This window comes from Simochromis diagramma, unplaced genomic scaffold (genome assembly GCF_900408965.1).
Source record: "Simochromis diagramma unplaced genomic scaffold, fSimDia1.1 OVJJ01000321.1, whole genome shotgun sequence".
Classification (NCBI taxonomy): Eukaryota; Metazoa; Chordata; class Actinopteri; order Cichliformes; family Cichlidae; genus Simochromis; species Simochromis diagramma.
In genome coordinates this window covers 15,666,308-15,682,253 of record NW_024386772.1, presented here as the reverse complement: position 1 = coordinate 15,682,253, position 15,946 = coordinate 15,666,308, and the positions used below count along the sequence as shown (strand labels likewise).

The window sequence follows — 15,946 nt, the reverse complement described above, 5'->3', positions numbered from 1 at the left end:
ATACTTTGAATGACTGTTGAGTAAACGCTGATATTTAAACACATTAGCACACTGCCTTGCCTTCAAACCAGTAAATAACACAAAGAGGCACAACATGCTCTAGATATCAACTGAACCAAGCTATAGTCGCCTTACTGTTCACCAAGAAAAGGCCACGACCACCAGCAGGATGTTTAATTAAACATGGAAACAAAAATCCAGCAGGAGTTGTTACATTGTACGCTTTGCAGCCATCTATTTAATTTTACTTTGTGCTGTATGGATTTGCTTTCTAAATCTTGCATAGAATGCTTGTAATGAAATTTTGGGATTTCTAAATATCTTTTTAGCATTTGAACTACATAAAATTGTGCTTACTGTGTATGATGTAGTTACTCGCCACAGATTTGTAAGAAAAAAGGACAATTGCTCTGATCGATGAATCTTGAATAAGACATGCATTTTATAGATGTTTTTTGTATTTCTTCTGTCATCTTGAAAAGTGTGTGTTCATTAAACCATTTTTTCAAGTGTGTAATGGTTATTTTGTGATGTGTCATAACCAACTTTAGAAACACAAACAAGCAGATGCGTAGAATGTAAGGCTCATCAGTGCCTACGCTATATGACCAGGCTCTGGCTGCTGGGCTGGGGTCAGCATAGAGTCAACTTTATGATCACGATGTGTTCTTGGCTAGCTGTGTGTTATTATGTCATCTGTTCAGATGCTTGCAAAGAGCTGATGAGCATAATGCGATTGTTTCTGACATGGGTGCAGTTTACCCTGTGGTGTATGAAATGCATGTCTGTTCCATTTTGCTTCTCAAGCACACGAAATGAATTCACATCCATTTCTTTTATCCGCTCTATCCATTCAATATGCAGATAACTGAAGAACTTTTGCAACGTAAGTAAAGACAACATTGTAAATGTAATACAATTACTGAGTTAAGTGTATTAACGCGTACCTGCCTTGAAGCAGAAGTGTCATTATGTTCGTATTAGATATATTAGTTTATGTTTGAGAGAATATAAACAAATTAAAAAACAAAAACAAAATACAGTGTCCTGGTGACCTACTGACCTAAAAACAATGTATGATTCACTTGCTTCAAATCCATCTGGGAATGTTCGTTGCACGTCGTCCATGTTTCACAACATAGTGAATAACAAATAGCAGGTAACCAAGTGACTCTTTCTGTTGCCTAATAATGGCAAACGACCAAAAAAGAAGAAGAAAAAAAAAAAGTCAAGTGTTTGAGGCTAGTATTCCACATACACATACATATATTAAAAAAGTGAATAAAAATTAAGACACTGACGTGCAAGTATTTCAATCCACTCTAGGCGGTCAAGAGTTGTGACACGTGTATATAAAAGTACTTACAAAGACCTGATAGACTTGATAAGGCTTCAGGCAATACTGACTAATATTTAACCAAATTTGTCTCAGTCGCTCTCCCAACAGTCACACACTTCATCCTAAAGCTGCTCTTAAAAATGACAAATAATCAGTGTTTGTATCTAGAAGCGTGGCTGTAAACCCAGCTAAAATGCTGAAACAGTATTCTGTTGCTCGCTATTACAGGAGGTGGTTACATGCAGACAGATGTATTAGACAACTTCCTGTTAGTACCAGCCTTGCTGGCTACTTTGGTTTCATTTACACGGAAACAGCAACCTAAAGGGAGTTACCTCTGCTCCTACACAAACAAAGAGCTCAGACACATGACAGCAACAGACTAACGCAGGTAAGTCCTCTTACTTTTTGGTGGGATTTTGAATGAATTTGTGACTGATTTAACTCTAGATTTTATTTGTGAAGGCTTCTCTGCTTCTCACGTTATTTTAGTATTGTATGTAGCAAGGTACAAAAATTGAACATTGACAGTCTTTTGTAGCATTATGTACTTCTAATATATCCTTTATCATAAAAGACAACCACACAATTAATATTTACCTCACTTTCTACAGCTTTATTGACCCACAGAATCATTTTCTCTATTTGAAGCAGGATGTTATGCAATTCACCGGTTCTAATGGTCTTTATTACACTGATAGTCTACAGAGCACTTTGTAGCAGCTTGTGTTGTGGATCATTTATTCATTTGACAAAGGCAGTTATCATAAACATTGCATGAGGAACAGTGTCATTAGAATTGTAGCAAACAGCCAAGTATGTTCAGTATTAAAAATAATACAGACATTGGTGTTAATGTTTTCAAATTCATGTTTGTAAAAAAAAAAAAATTTCAGGTTTACTCATGCAGTTAAATTCAATAATTCCAGTAGTTCATGAGCCCACATATAAAGCTTGGTTCAAAACTTTCTGGCTTAATTTTTAAAAAAAGCAAAAACAAAATCAGAATTTGTACTCAATGACGAGCCAGGAAAGCGCACTCCTGTTGTTTAACCAAATGATCTGGCTCATGAAAAACACACTGAGACACGATCCTCATGTTAACCTAAGTCAACACTGCATTATGGGATTAGCCAAAGGAAAGATAACTGGCAAAACCTGTTTCACTGTTTATATGAACATGTCTAATGTTTAAAGACCACCAGGAAAAAGATCATCAAAATATGAACAAGTGTAAGGTGAGGATGTAGAGTCTAGATGAATAATGAAACCACCAACTCTTAAATCTCTCTACAGGATGCTGAAGACAGGAAGAATCACGAGCTGCTGTGTGGCTCTCCTCCTGACCCTAACCTCTGTGTTAGCTGGAAAACGGGCCCTGAATTCAATCAGTGATCTAAAGTCAATCGACTTTGGACAAACGGTGCCCAAACACAGCCTCCTGTTGCTCCACTGGTTTGCTAATGAAATTGACATCGACAACAACAACATCATCCTGCTGACCTTTGAGCCAAATAGTGGAGAATTCGGCTCACATCATTACGGAAACTACGAGAGGGTGTTAGACCCACTGCCGAGGGGATACCGATACTACACTGTTGGCAACATCAATCAACAAACATCGCTACCACTGCCATATTATGTCATCCACCCACGGGCGGAGTACCCAGCGAGAAACAGGGACAGGATCATATTCAGGGTCAGAGAGCAGAACGTGGGACGCCAAACTTCACAAAGGATCGATCAAGTGTATATCACACAGCATTATGAGCAATCTGAAAATCAGGGCACGAGGTATAATCCAGAGCATACATATCAGGTCACTACCAATCTGCTGACGGAGATCAGAGAGTTTTCTGTGGAAGAAAATGACATGAGCTCACTGACGTATCTCAGAGACCGCTTTGGAAGCCGTGCTGATGATTCCCAACTATGGCAGATAAGAAACACATGGGGTGAGCTTGCTTGTCTTGGGCTGTTTTTGTTTATTGTGATCCAGGAGAAATATTCCACTCACAAACGCAACAACAGACCTCAGCCAGCACCAACAAGGAACACACAAACTGATTTTGTGATCAATATCCCAGAGAGCAGGCATAATAATCCTGTTGGAATGTTTGCACAAATTCAAGTGGATCATAGAGATGAGATAAGACTGAAGGTGACAACTGGAAAAAAGGGAAATGCCAGAATTATTTGGAGCGATGTTCCTAGACATCTTCTTAAAGAAGGTGTGATGGTGGCACTTTACAAGAATGATCAGGAAGAGGACGCTCTCACTTATAAATCTATTGGGAACAGAGAGTCGGGCATTTGTGATACATCAGTACCCCTGAATGAAGGCCTTCAAGCACGACTGCATGAGGTCAGGACTGTATGTTGCTTCTGGAAATCATTAGGAGATGAGATAGACAGAGGCAGTGAGTTTAAAAACCCCAAAGCTGTGAAAATACCAGGTTATGATGCTAACCTGCAACTCTTTGCAAAAGACGGCAAGGCTTGCGCTCGCTTAATAGTGAATGAGTCTTTCCATAACTGGACGTCTGAATTTAAAAAGGCGTGGGTAGGCTTCTATAGTTCTGAAAATAAAGCCACAAAAAACCATGAATGGTGGCGGTGGCAGTGGGCAACAAAATTCAAAGAAAACACTGATTTCCAGGACATGTTTTATGATGTGTACGAGTACGAGTCAGGTATGACAATCGCCCCAGGAGTGCAAGCACGCTTCATTATGCAGGATGAAATTGAGAAAGCAAGAACCTCACCCTGGGGGGAATAAAGATATTGAAAAAAAATTTTAAGATAGATATATTAAATTAACCTGTACATACGCCCTTTCAAATAATAGCTGAATGATTTTTATTAAATAAAAAAAGGCAAAATAAGATACCAGACTAGTGATGTCCATACTGTATATTTAAAGGTAGATTTTTAGTAAAAACAATCATATAGTAGTAGATGTAAAGGTATTTCAGGTCCTTCATCTCTATGCTGTCTTCTGCTGAAAACAGACATGAGCCTGTAAGAGCTCATTGCAGAGATACTGGTACTAATGTGCTGTACTTCATGTGGTCAGAAGTTTTTGTAAAGCAGTGATGAACTGGGTTTGAGTCAATCAGAAACAATGTATTCATCAGCCCATAATCACAGAGCAGTGTTAAATGTCCATTTATGGAAAAAGGAAGAAATCCATGGGATCAGAGTTAAGATTTCTATGGGGAATTTTTTATATGTATGTAACGAGATTAATGTGACTGATTTTTTTTTTTTTTTTTTACCTAATGGAAAACGGACACAATGGCTTCTGTGCGTCTCCAAAAGATTTGCTGGTGTGTGCGACATTTTGCCTCTACATTTTGAATGTATTCTGTGTTTGTATTATGTTTTCTTCCTTTATCGAAAATGCTTTTTGTAAAGACTGATTTCAACTGTGTATGACATGCTTATGTTGATGACCCCTTTACAGCAATGTGGCACTAAGGTTTGGATCTTAAGGGTTCAAGCTAAAATCCTGCAGACCTCGCCTATACGGAGACATGCCGCAGACTGGCCTGGATATCACCTGCTGGGATTAAAGGTCCTAGTGTGTAAATGCATTTTAAAAAACTGTACAAAGTCTTCTGTAACGGCCTTATCGCTCATGATAAAGTGCTGCCCTGCAAAGGCTTTTCAATGCTCCAGCATATCTAGTCAAACAAGCCGCACCTCTGTCTCAGCTGTTTGCACAAGATTGCAAAATATGAATTGCCTGAATGAATAAATGTCATGTGTGTTAAGCTGTAAGTGGGTCTAAAGTTTAATGAAGAACATCCTGTGAAAAAGACTCAAAAATTGTGTTTGTTAAACCTCATTTCATCAGTGACATTAAGTTTTTTTCTAAAAGTTAGATGTGCATAATTACAGAGACAGGTGTTTCTCTTTTTTCTAATCACAAGACGTTTTTGGGGGCCAGGGATAAATCCTTTCCATCCCTTGTGACATGCACAAGTCGTCGTTTCTAGCCAAGTCCCAGGCAGAACTATCAAAAGGCCTTTATGCTTGAGTGAAAGAGATAAATACTGTTTTAATGCGGTGAAAAGAGGATAGCACTCAGAGGGCCAGCACAAGACCCAAAAGATCATAAGATAATGACTCATCATTAAAAGTGTTGCAGGCTCAGCTTTGCAAAAATAGTAGTACAAAGAACTCTCTAGTGAAGAGACCAGAGCCAAGTTTTAATGACAAACAGACACTTATTTGTTCTGTCTCTAAAAGTCTGAAAGCTGACACATTTGATCAGCTACTTCCACCATTTTGTAAGAAGAAAGCAGAAGAGCATCAATTTCTGCTATGACTTGAGGTGATTCAGATTAGGAAGAATCAGTAATCGATTAATGACACCTAATCCATGCACATTCGTTAATTTAGTTTTGCTAACAACATTAACAGGTTTCATTTTTGTAAATGAAATTATGCAAATTCAAAACGCATAGGTGTTTATATAAAATATATACAACACACACACACACACACACACACACACACACACACACACACACACACACACACACACAAAGCAACAAAACAACAAAAAAAACCCACCCAATATCCAAAAATAAAGCTGCTGTGGATTCACTTTCATACTTCCTCTTTGTACATCCTTTCAATCACATTACATAAAACTAAACACATAATAAAGCAAAAACTGCCTAATGTGTCATTACCGTCCTAAATTCACGCCCCAGTGCATGAAGCTCACACTCAATTACTATGTTAAATATTCTTTAAGCAACCTTAAAATCAGCAAATAGAGCTCACTGCATCAACAGGTTTTTTGTTCCCTTCCTGTGTTCCTTTGTTAACCAAAACATAATGGAATTTTTTTTTAGTTTCAAGCAAGTAGCAGAAGAAATTATGTTAAATACTTCACAATCCAAGAGACCTCATTAATAATAAGGGAGCAGGTGCACGGCATGGGATGCATTTCAGCATGATGCTGCAAGTCCGTGTTTGGCTCCACACCTACATAAACGCACACCTCTTCAGGAAAGATAGCACATAGAAAGATTGCATTAGAGAGATGTAATCAACAAAACACCTTTGATATTCACTATTTACAACACGTAAATCATTAACTGTAAGGCAGGCAGTAAGTATTATGGAACGTGTCGTAGCTATGGCTCCCAGTGGCTCAACAGCTTATTAAACAACAGTTAAAACGCCTTTTTTAAACGGAGTATTTCATGAAAATAGAAATTGTCTTCAGGCCAGTTAAGAACTGGTGTCATCCCTTAAGCAAAACATAAGACAGCGACATAACAGGACAATCAGTTTTGTTTAACTGAAGCGTGGTAATCCGTTTTTATATAAATTAGCTCTTATTACTTGAGATTGGTTGTAAGAAAATTATCCAGAAAACAACCAATGTTTTATGTATTTTATATTTTATTTAGGTCGACACAATATTAGTGCCTTAAAACATGCATCCAAAACAGCTTTTTTTTGTAAATTAACAGTTGTGTAAAATCCTAATATGGTATTGCTATTTTTTCAAGATGTATTTATGTGCTGTTTGTGCAGAGAAATTAAACTAATTCACCTCAAGCTGCTTGCTGAACTGCAAGCTGTTAAGCTCAATGCTACACAATGAATGTGTGACATGCAGCCAGGACATGGAGATATCTATATTTCTACAATGTTTCTATTTTAGATTTTTTGGGGGAAGATCTAAATGTCAATCATAGCAAACGAATGCATCCAGCCAAATAAAACAACAACTTGCCCTGTTGTTGGCGACCGTGGCTCAGGGGGTTGGGAATCGCATCTGTAACCGGAAGGTCACCGGTTCGATCCCTGGGCTCTCTGTCCTGGTCATTGTGTCCTTGGGCAAGACACTTTACCCTACTTGCCTACTGGTGTTGGCCAGAGGGGCCGATGGCGCGATATGGCAGCCTCGCTTCTGTCAGTCTGCCCCAGGGCAGCTGTGGCTACAACTGTAGCTTGCCTCCACCAATGTATGAATGTGAGAGTGAATGAATAGTGGTATTGTAAAGCGCTTTGGGTGCCTTGAAAAGCACTATATAAATCCAATCCATTATTATTATTATCATTATTTATTTTAATGCTGAATTGCATTCACTTGCCATCATGCCAAGGTATGACATACTTAATTCTGGCCTAAAAATGGCTTTGTGAACCACAGGTTATTAACTTATTTTTAAACACCTGTACTACGAAGTTTTTGACTACTTAAGTTTAATTTAAAATGACCTGCGGTAGTGTGAATGAGCTGGACTGAGGTTGCCTTTAAAAAGCAGAGGATGGCCTGAGAAAAGCCAAAAAATGTAGCAGGAAATGCAAGTAAATCAATGGCAGGAGGCAAGACACAGCAGACATAATCTAAAATAGTAGATTATATAAGAGTAGATAACAGAATATCTTCAAACTTTTCTTGTGCTTTTTCTCCATTCAAACTTTCTAGTATTTATGCATAATCTGATGTGAAAATTCTTCTCATTAGGTTAATGCATTTTAAAAAGACACCTATACAAACTCGCTGCTGTCAGAGTGAGGCATCCAAAGAAGACCGGAGGCACAAAAAAATAAAAATGAATGGTGTAAAATTTAAAATACACCAAATGTAATATGCACTGATTAACATTGTTACTTAACCACTTATAATTTTTAAATAATGCTATTTATCATTTTTTAAAGCAAAAAGACAGGAAATACCAGTGGTGATATTATTTTGTTGTTTGTATGCATCACAGTGGCTAAACTAATGTATGACAATCACAGAGCAGCAGGTTTAAAGGGATTTCAAGCCTTGGTCTTCTATTGTTGTTTTCTCTGAGAAACAGACCAATAAATCAACATCCTATATAAGGTCTACGCAGCTGTGCGCTGTATGTCAACAGCAAGAAATTGCAGTGAAGTAAGGAGAAACTGGCTTTGAGCCATATAGAAAATGAATTTGCATGCAATAGTTAGTTAATCATAGAGCTCCAACAGGTTTTAAATTGTTAAATATCAATTTATGTCGCAAAACCTCTAACAGATCGGTGTAAAGATACTTCTGTGGTTTGTTTATGGCTGCAGGCATCATCATCAGCAGATAAATGTGATATTTAAACTTAGAATCAGTATCCCCCTCAAAAACACATTACTGAGGGGTGCATTGTTTTGCATCCACAGTTTGAATTCTATTGCATTTATGTGTATTTCTTTTTTCTTACACAGTCCTTCCACATGAAACACATACTCGCTGTATTTTCTTTTGCGCTATATAAGCAGCAGATACAAATTGATAGGACAGACTCTGTATTGCCTTCCTTGAACTGTGATCATCCCTTTGTCCATGTAAAGATGCCTGCATTGACATTAAAAAAGAAATCTTCTGAACTGCCCCTTTACGTTGAGCTGTTTGTGAATCAGGGAGCAAAGCATACATGCTGAACACACTTCCACTACATACAGAGTTTCTTTAGATTACTATTTCAAATTTTAAGTCCTGCAAATGTGTTAGCAAACCCACTTCCTGTCACGTTTTCCATAGCAGCTGGTTCTCTGAAAAGGTGCCTACTGTTGTTGTGGCAATCCTCGCTATCATTCATTAATATGCACGGTGAGAGCAGCTGACTAATTTCCCAGATATTTTTCATAACGCCCTTTGCAAATAAAACTTGCAGGAGAAACTGCATGCAAACAGACATCCCAACCCACAAACTGAATCTAAATCTGGAAATACTGCAATTTTTTTTTTTTTTTCATACCAGTATTAAGTTTATGCAAAACAAAGCCTATTTGACTGACTCTGCAATATGTATCGCAGCATCCATGACAAAACAAATCAAGGTCAAGGCCAGGAACAGGAAACTGAGCTGTGTACACAATGAGTGTGCATGTGTGTGTCTCTCTGTGGGTAAACATGAGATCACATCCTGCTTGAGACTGAATACAGCTGCTCATCGTTACAGGCGACAAATCAGCCGACACAAAGCATGTCATTACTACCTCCTGTGCTCTCGAACAGCCACCACAAAACTTCTTATCACCTATCAGCATGTCCATCAGTCACTCTCCCCTGGGCGTGAGGCATTCTTAACCCTCATCATCCACACAAGGATGAATGTATGCGCTCATGGCATGTACATACATGAGCTGACACCCGAAGGTGAGTACGTCCCACTTCATATAAATCAGAAGAGGCTTTAAGTAATAATCTAATGGGTCTCAGAAAAAACACTGACACCCAACTGGATGCAGACCCTGACATAGGCGGCAACAGAAGTAAACAAACTGAAAACATTCCCCGTTTCCCCTTCCAAAATAAGTCAAAATATTTACCAACAAAAACAAATGCTTGGCCTGCATCAAAGCTGTGTGGAGTTGTTGAGAAAATGGTAATTAAAATCTGGTTTTGGGCACGATGTTGAACCAGTGTGGTCTAACTGTTTAGATTTATTTCCAAATGACGGGATGCTAAAGTGGGCTTTTCTCATATTGTTTTCTCCCTGCAGACAAACTACAGGAAGCACATCGTCTCTATCCACGCTTCACATCTCCATGCATTTGGCTCTCTCTTTCCTTCTTGTCCACAAACTCTAGACTCTTTCTCCGCCTCCTATCTGCTCACTGCTGGAAGCTTCCCAAGCTTCTTGCAGGGCCTCCCTCCACATGCATGGCTGAGCAGGAAGTGTGTAATCTGAGCCAAATGTGGCAGAAGCTGAGATCTAATCCTCTCCCGTTTCCTTGCTTATTTTACATAATTAGAATGCACATGTGCTCAATGATACAACAATGCTGGTATCTAAGAAACAAAAGTTTTAAAGGTCTTTTATATCTTTAGGTAGAAGGACAACCAAAATAAATCTCTAGCTGCCTGCAAGGGAAAAACAGTGGACAGAGTCAAAAACAGGCGAGACACCATGTAAAAAAGTGGAAATTGGAGGCTTTCTATTTTTATGTAAAATGTTTTATGACCTCCAGATTTGGAATGTACCACCTCCCAGCCGCCTACGCCTGCATACTACTTAAGCAGTGACAGCAACCTATGAGCACAGCTGTCTCCAGATAGCAAAGGCACACACACACACACATACCAGTATAGCGATGCGCTGTTTTAGTTAGACAAGATAGGAAAGCAAACAACCAAAATAAGCGATAAACTGAAAAACAAAAAACGTCCTGCACAAATACACATGCTTTCTTCCATTTAAACCAAGAGCCAAGAAGAATATTAAAAAAAAACAAAAAACAAAGCATACAATGACACAGTTCAAAAACTGAAAACAGACACTTCCAAAGGCTGACATTTATTATTAAAGCACAGGGTTAAACAAACATATCGGGGGGGGGGGAGCAGTTCGACTTGAGAGTGGCAGTAAAGAAAAGGTCATAGGTTAACCTTAAACATTAGGTTTAATTAATCCATTAATGATGAGGCATATCCAGAAAGTACCTCATGGAAATCCACATTCAGTTTTTGGGAAAGTGTTACCGTAGCGCTAAATTCTCCCTGATAATGTGATGAAAGAAAAAGAACATAAGAAAAAGTTCAAAGGCAGTAATGTGTCATCTTTGGGTATGAACCAGCATGCTGGATGAGCTGCCTAACCAACCTCTGTCATCACTTTCCCCTGATCGATTGCTCAAAAATGGTCAAGCAAATTAAAAAGTCCTCCATCAAATCATGTTATGATCAACATCAAACACTTGAACTGGTCAGGTTGAGTGGTTAGTCCAAAAAGTGACTGTTTCTCCCTCAGTAAAACCAATACTTAAAGGCACAAGTTACTAGAAAAACATCTGACGCTCGAGTTTGGGCTTGGCATCATCCCTGTACCACATCTGAGAGGTTAGTCAGCTGTGGGTGAAAAGTAAAGCCTCTGAGTGGTCTAGACAGGGATAAATTCACTTGCGCAAATATCCTACTGAGTTTATGTCACAAAAATCCAGAGAATACACAGGAGAAAAAAAAAAGGAGAAGAAATCACAAACCGCACGCTAAGGTCAAAAAACAGCGGCTACCAGACTTCCTCCCGCGTCACATGCATCTTATAAAAATAACAGACCAAATTAACTACAACTGCCTGCTTGTCTGAACTTACAAAGGCTTCAACCAGACTGTGAGTGCTATAAGTTTTTAACTTAAGTTCAGGGAGAGCCAACATATTCAACCGCTTGCCTGAGTCTTTTCTTGTAACTGCTGTCCTGGGAGAAGCTCTGGGATTCTCATCATCACCCTCGCTGACCTACATTCAGATAGTCTATAATGACAAGCTCACAAGGACTGTGAGCTGTATGCCTCCTCTTAACATGACTATGAGTGTGTTGCAAGATAAAATTAAGAAGAAACAGTCAAGTGGAAGAAACAAGTGAAAATCAGATATGGTGGCGCTTTCAAACAAACAAAGAAATCAGAAACAAACGGTTTGATCTCACTGAGGAGTTTACTTCTATAAATCATACACAGGGGTTAGTTTGGAAAACAAGCCCAACTGAGCAGGTACTCACTGTCTGCTGGTCGGCTTGCGGACGCCTCTGTGACAGGCGACTGCACCCTCTCCACCCGGTGCTCTGCAGGTGAAGGCAGGGGGGCGACGGGTGCAGGCGGCTGGTGGCCGTTGTTCTCCACAGGAACCTCTGGCCTCTTGAAGGCCACATCAACTGGGCTAAGGTTGGGCGACGGGGGTTCCGCCCTTCTCTGGGGAGGCTCGGGGATCCTAGACACCGGGGTTGAGGCCATCTGGGAGTCGATCCTCCGGGGAGGGGCGGGTGGCTCGTGGGTCCTCGTCATGTTCAGCTCCCCTCGCCTGCTACTGGTGCTTGAGAAGGAATTGGAGGAGCTCTCCAGGGAGGTGCTCCTGTTGCTCAGGCTGACCTCCGGCCGTTTGAGCCCAAAGCGGGTGATGCCGGCACTGGGCGAGCTATCTATCTGCTTGGAGGAGACCTCAATGGACATCTCGGCACGGCGGGAAGAGGCTGTATCAGCATTACGACCCCCTGACAACTCAATGCGCCTCATGCCGGTCTTCGGGGAGCGTAGGCTGGAGGACTCGGAGGGTGAAGATCTGGTGGAGGAGTAGTCAGAGTTGCGGGAGCTCAAGTCGTAGCTCCGCTGGCTGGATGTGGAGGAGGTGGATGAGCGGAGGGGGTTGGTGGTCCGGCGAGTCAGGGGCGATGGGTGTGTGGATGTATCCGCTTCCTCCACCTCAAACGAGCGTTTCAGCGCTGAAAGACAAACAACAAACATGGTTACATAAGAAACAACAGTCTGAGCTGACAGATATGGACTTAAATCACTGTTGCACCATTACAGTGTTATCATATGGAGCAAAAAGAAAGTAAAAGCACAAATAAAGAAGAAAACATGAGAGCCAGAGGACACAGTGCTCATCACTTCCTCTCCAACCCTGTAGCAGGACTCTATAGAGCCAACATCCATTTCTGGTACTTAATGGCCTAGTTTTAGACCATAGATTTTATTTCAAATACTCATTACATTTTTCTTTGAAGCTGAAAAGTTCTGGGGAAACTGCAGAAAAACCAGAGGCTCTAGAGGCCTGGAAGTCCTCAGGTTTACCACTTTAACAAAGGTTTAAACAATAATAGCAAAAACACATGCTGAACAATAACCTATAGAGAAAATAATCAATTTTATCGGAAACATATAAGTTATTAAACGAAATGCAGCGCGCAATGTTAAGGTTATCAGCTAACGAGTTGGTTAGCTAACAAACCACTGAAATGAAATAAAGAAAATCCAGAAGAAACTCATCTTACTCGACTTGACACGCTTCATATAGCGCGATAACATGGCGTTTAATTCACTCGATAAAAATACTTCTTTTTCCCCACCAAGCACGTTTTAATAGGATTGCCGAGCTTTCCACTCACACCCAGCCACTGAAAGAGTTCAGTTTAACCGGCTACCTACACATCTCTTGCGAACCTCGCGCACCTGTAGCCAGAACAGCGTATCAGGATGACGTCGTCGGAGCCCAGATTGATCACGTGACACTTAATCCTGAAGCGTTGACGTATTTTCTACCGGAAGTATCAAGATTTTGTAATTTATTTTTTTATTTTTTTATTTTTGCCATAGTGAAAATTTCCTTTTGCTATTATCTCAAAATTCAGATTGGAATTTGCATTTATTTTTTTATTTTACATAATAAAACTTTTTCCAATTTACAATGATTTTCTTAGAAGTTTGAATTAGTAAGTCGAAATACTGATATAATAACCTGAAATTTTGACTTACTTATAATTTTCCCCAGTAGTCAAAATAAGCTTCCATAGATTTTATTAAAGGATCTATTTAAAAAAAAACTCTCACTAATAAACTAAAAATGAAATATAGAAATATTTTCTTATATCTACTTTATGTTATATTACCATTTATTCTACACCAAACTAAGCCTCGGAACCTTTGGACTACTTTGAATTTAGCAAGTAATATGTTTTGAAGTTTTGTTAGTTCAAGAAAAGATGCCAAAGAAACTTGGATCCTGCTTTGGTGAGTGGAATTTTAGCATTTTAATGGTATAGACACATTACAGCAACAAAAAGGTCAGAAAGAAAAAGTCAATAAGACATATATTAGAAAATCATAAGAATAAAATAAAAATAAGTAAATAAAAATGTTGTACAAATAAAATATGTGACTATACAGGCAGTTTGGTAGCTATGCAATGACTTAGCACATCAGTCTCTCTTCTAAATATAGTCAATTCTGGCTCCTGAAAACAAAGATGAGGAAGGCTACAGAGCAAAAGTTGCTCTGAAAAATCCAAATCAGCCAGTGTATATTGACAAACTAGTAAGCCCCTTCCATATCTTTTGAATGAGTCAGTATTTCACCAGCAGCTGTGTTGTTACTGGTTGATAAATTGCATTTTTTCCTCACTGCAGTGAGCTGCATGTCAGATGTCGATGGTGACACCTGGCTCACCTCAGCTCGGCCCAGAGACAAGAGCAGCCACTAAAATCTGGACCAACACAGCCCCTGTCCCAGATAAACACCCGAGCCCGATCAGGCATCTGGCGTGTTTCAAAGCTGACGAGCCAAGTACCAGCATGGGAGAATCCTCTCTTTCCCCCAACTCAGTGTTTCCACATCCTCGATATGTTTCTGCAGATTTCTGTGTCTGATATCACAGCGTGTACCGAGAAGAAACTAACAAATAACACCGCCCACCACGAGGTGCTGGGTTAGCTGGTCGTCTGCAACGGTAATGACCTTTTGAGTTGCTAAAGCATGAAATATACATCGCTGCGATCATTTCATCTGTGTCTGACAACAAGCTCTTTGTGTAGAAATAATGAGAAAACTGGCCTTTGAAATGTTCTCAGAAGAAAGGGTAGCAATGCCTGATGTTCTTCTTTAAGTACAAGCACACAGATGGCACACTAGTCACACTGAAGTTATACTAAAATTAATCGAATGCGGTGGGAATTTCTTGTCAGAAATGGAAAGGAGGGGAACCATTAACGAAGCGGCTAATTTAGTGGACATGACTCGCTCTGTTTATAGAGGCCGAGGAGTAAAAGTAAGCACAAAGTAGACGCCAAAGATGACTTAAAACTGCATCTGGCTGCTGGTTTGATAAACAGTAATGACCCGTTTGCCTGAAACGGCGCTGAAAGTGCGCTCTGTGGTGACACAAAGCCAACGCAGTGACGTCCTCACAGACACTGTGGAGACAGGGGCCTTGTCAGCTGAGTTACTCTGCGTTATCTCTCACTGGATGTGCATGCATGTGCGCGTGCGTGTGTGTTTAAACACAGCTGAGTAAAGCAAACACAACTGGGTTTTTTTTGTTGTTTTGACGGTCAGTGGGGATTAATCCCTTTTTTTGGTGTGAAGACGATGGCACCATTACTTCTGCATGTCTCAGTGACTCCTTATGTGCCTGCATGTTTACACATGAACGGTGTTGAGCGCGTGTGACGTTTTTAGCTGTATTCCTATGCGTGATGGCTTCAAGCTGCTGCTGCTCTGAGGCGATAGCATTGATCACATACCTTCCAACGAAGCAAAGATATTGACTGATAAGCCCCAACGGGGAACAAAATGCAACCCCTTCTTTTTACCTCTCATTTGAGCTGAATTTGAAGCAGGTTTCTGAGTCCTATTAATCTTGGAAACCCTTCTCACAACCTTAACTGCCAAATAAGGAAGACACTGAGCCAAGCATGATGTTTTCCACCCGACACTCGGTCAGACATGGGATGGATCCATGTAGTGCACTGAAACATAGTTAAGCTGCCAGAAAAATCACATGACACTTCTCCTCTAGCATAGCATGTACCGACTGAGGACCACATTCGATACGCATCTCTGAGCGTGACAGCGGATGAGCTGGACAGGTCAGCGAGAGGTAGTTTGGTCATCTGGAGGTTGACAGTGAGCAAGCTGACAAAACCTAATTAGAGCACCAGCATACCTCCAAACAGACAGTCACATGACAAAGTACCAGCATGCTTGAGGGTAAGTTATAATCCTTGTATCTGTGCATGTACTGTCTACTTTATCATACAGTTGCTGCAGAAAAGCTGGTGGTTTGGTCTGCTAGCAATTCCCAGCAGCTTCCCGCAGTCCCTGTCCTTGTTTCCTGCCGAATT

The 15,946-nt window shown here is 40.2% G+C and overlaps 2 protein-coding genes across 7 annotated transcripts in view; one reads left to right on the top strand and one right to left on the bottom strand.

The window, feature by feature from the left end:
• The window catches only part of LOC120746481 (septin-9-like), an 81,199-nt gene that overhangs the window by 36,024 nt on the left and 29,229 nt on the right, over nucleotides 1-15,946 (bottom strand). For 4 of the 6 annotated variants that reach the window (XM_040051906.1, XM_040051924.1, XM_040051912.1 and 1 more), the window contains one exon: nucleotides 11,834-12,550. In XM_040051906.1, the coding sequence (XP_039907840.1) occupies nucleotides 11,834-12,550 (717 nt within the window). The other 2 variants (XM_040051932.1, XM_040051918.1) reach the window with 2 other exon arrangements.
• On the top strand, nucleotides 943-5,154 carry LOC120746521. The gene is made up of 2 exons (XM_040051953.1): nucleotides 943-1,730; nucleotides 2,636-5,154. Exon 2 carries the CDS (start codon nucleotides 2,637-2,639, stop codon nucleotides 4,116-4,118), a length of 1,482 nt encoding a protein of 493 aa, XP_039907887.1. The 5' UTR covers nucleotides 943-1,730; nucleotide 2,636; the 3' UTR covers nucleotides 4,119-5,154.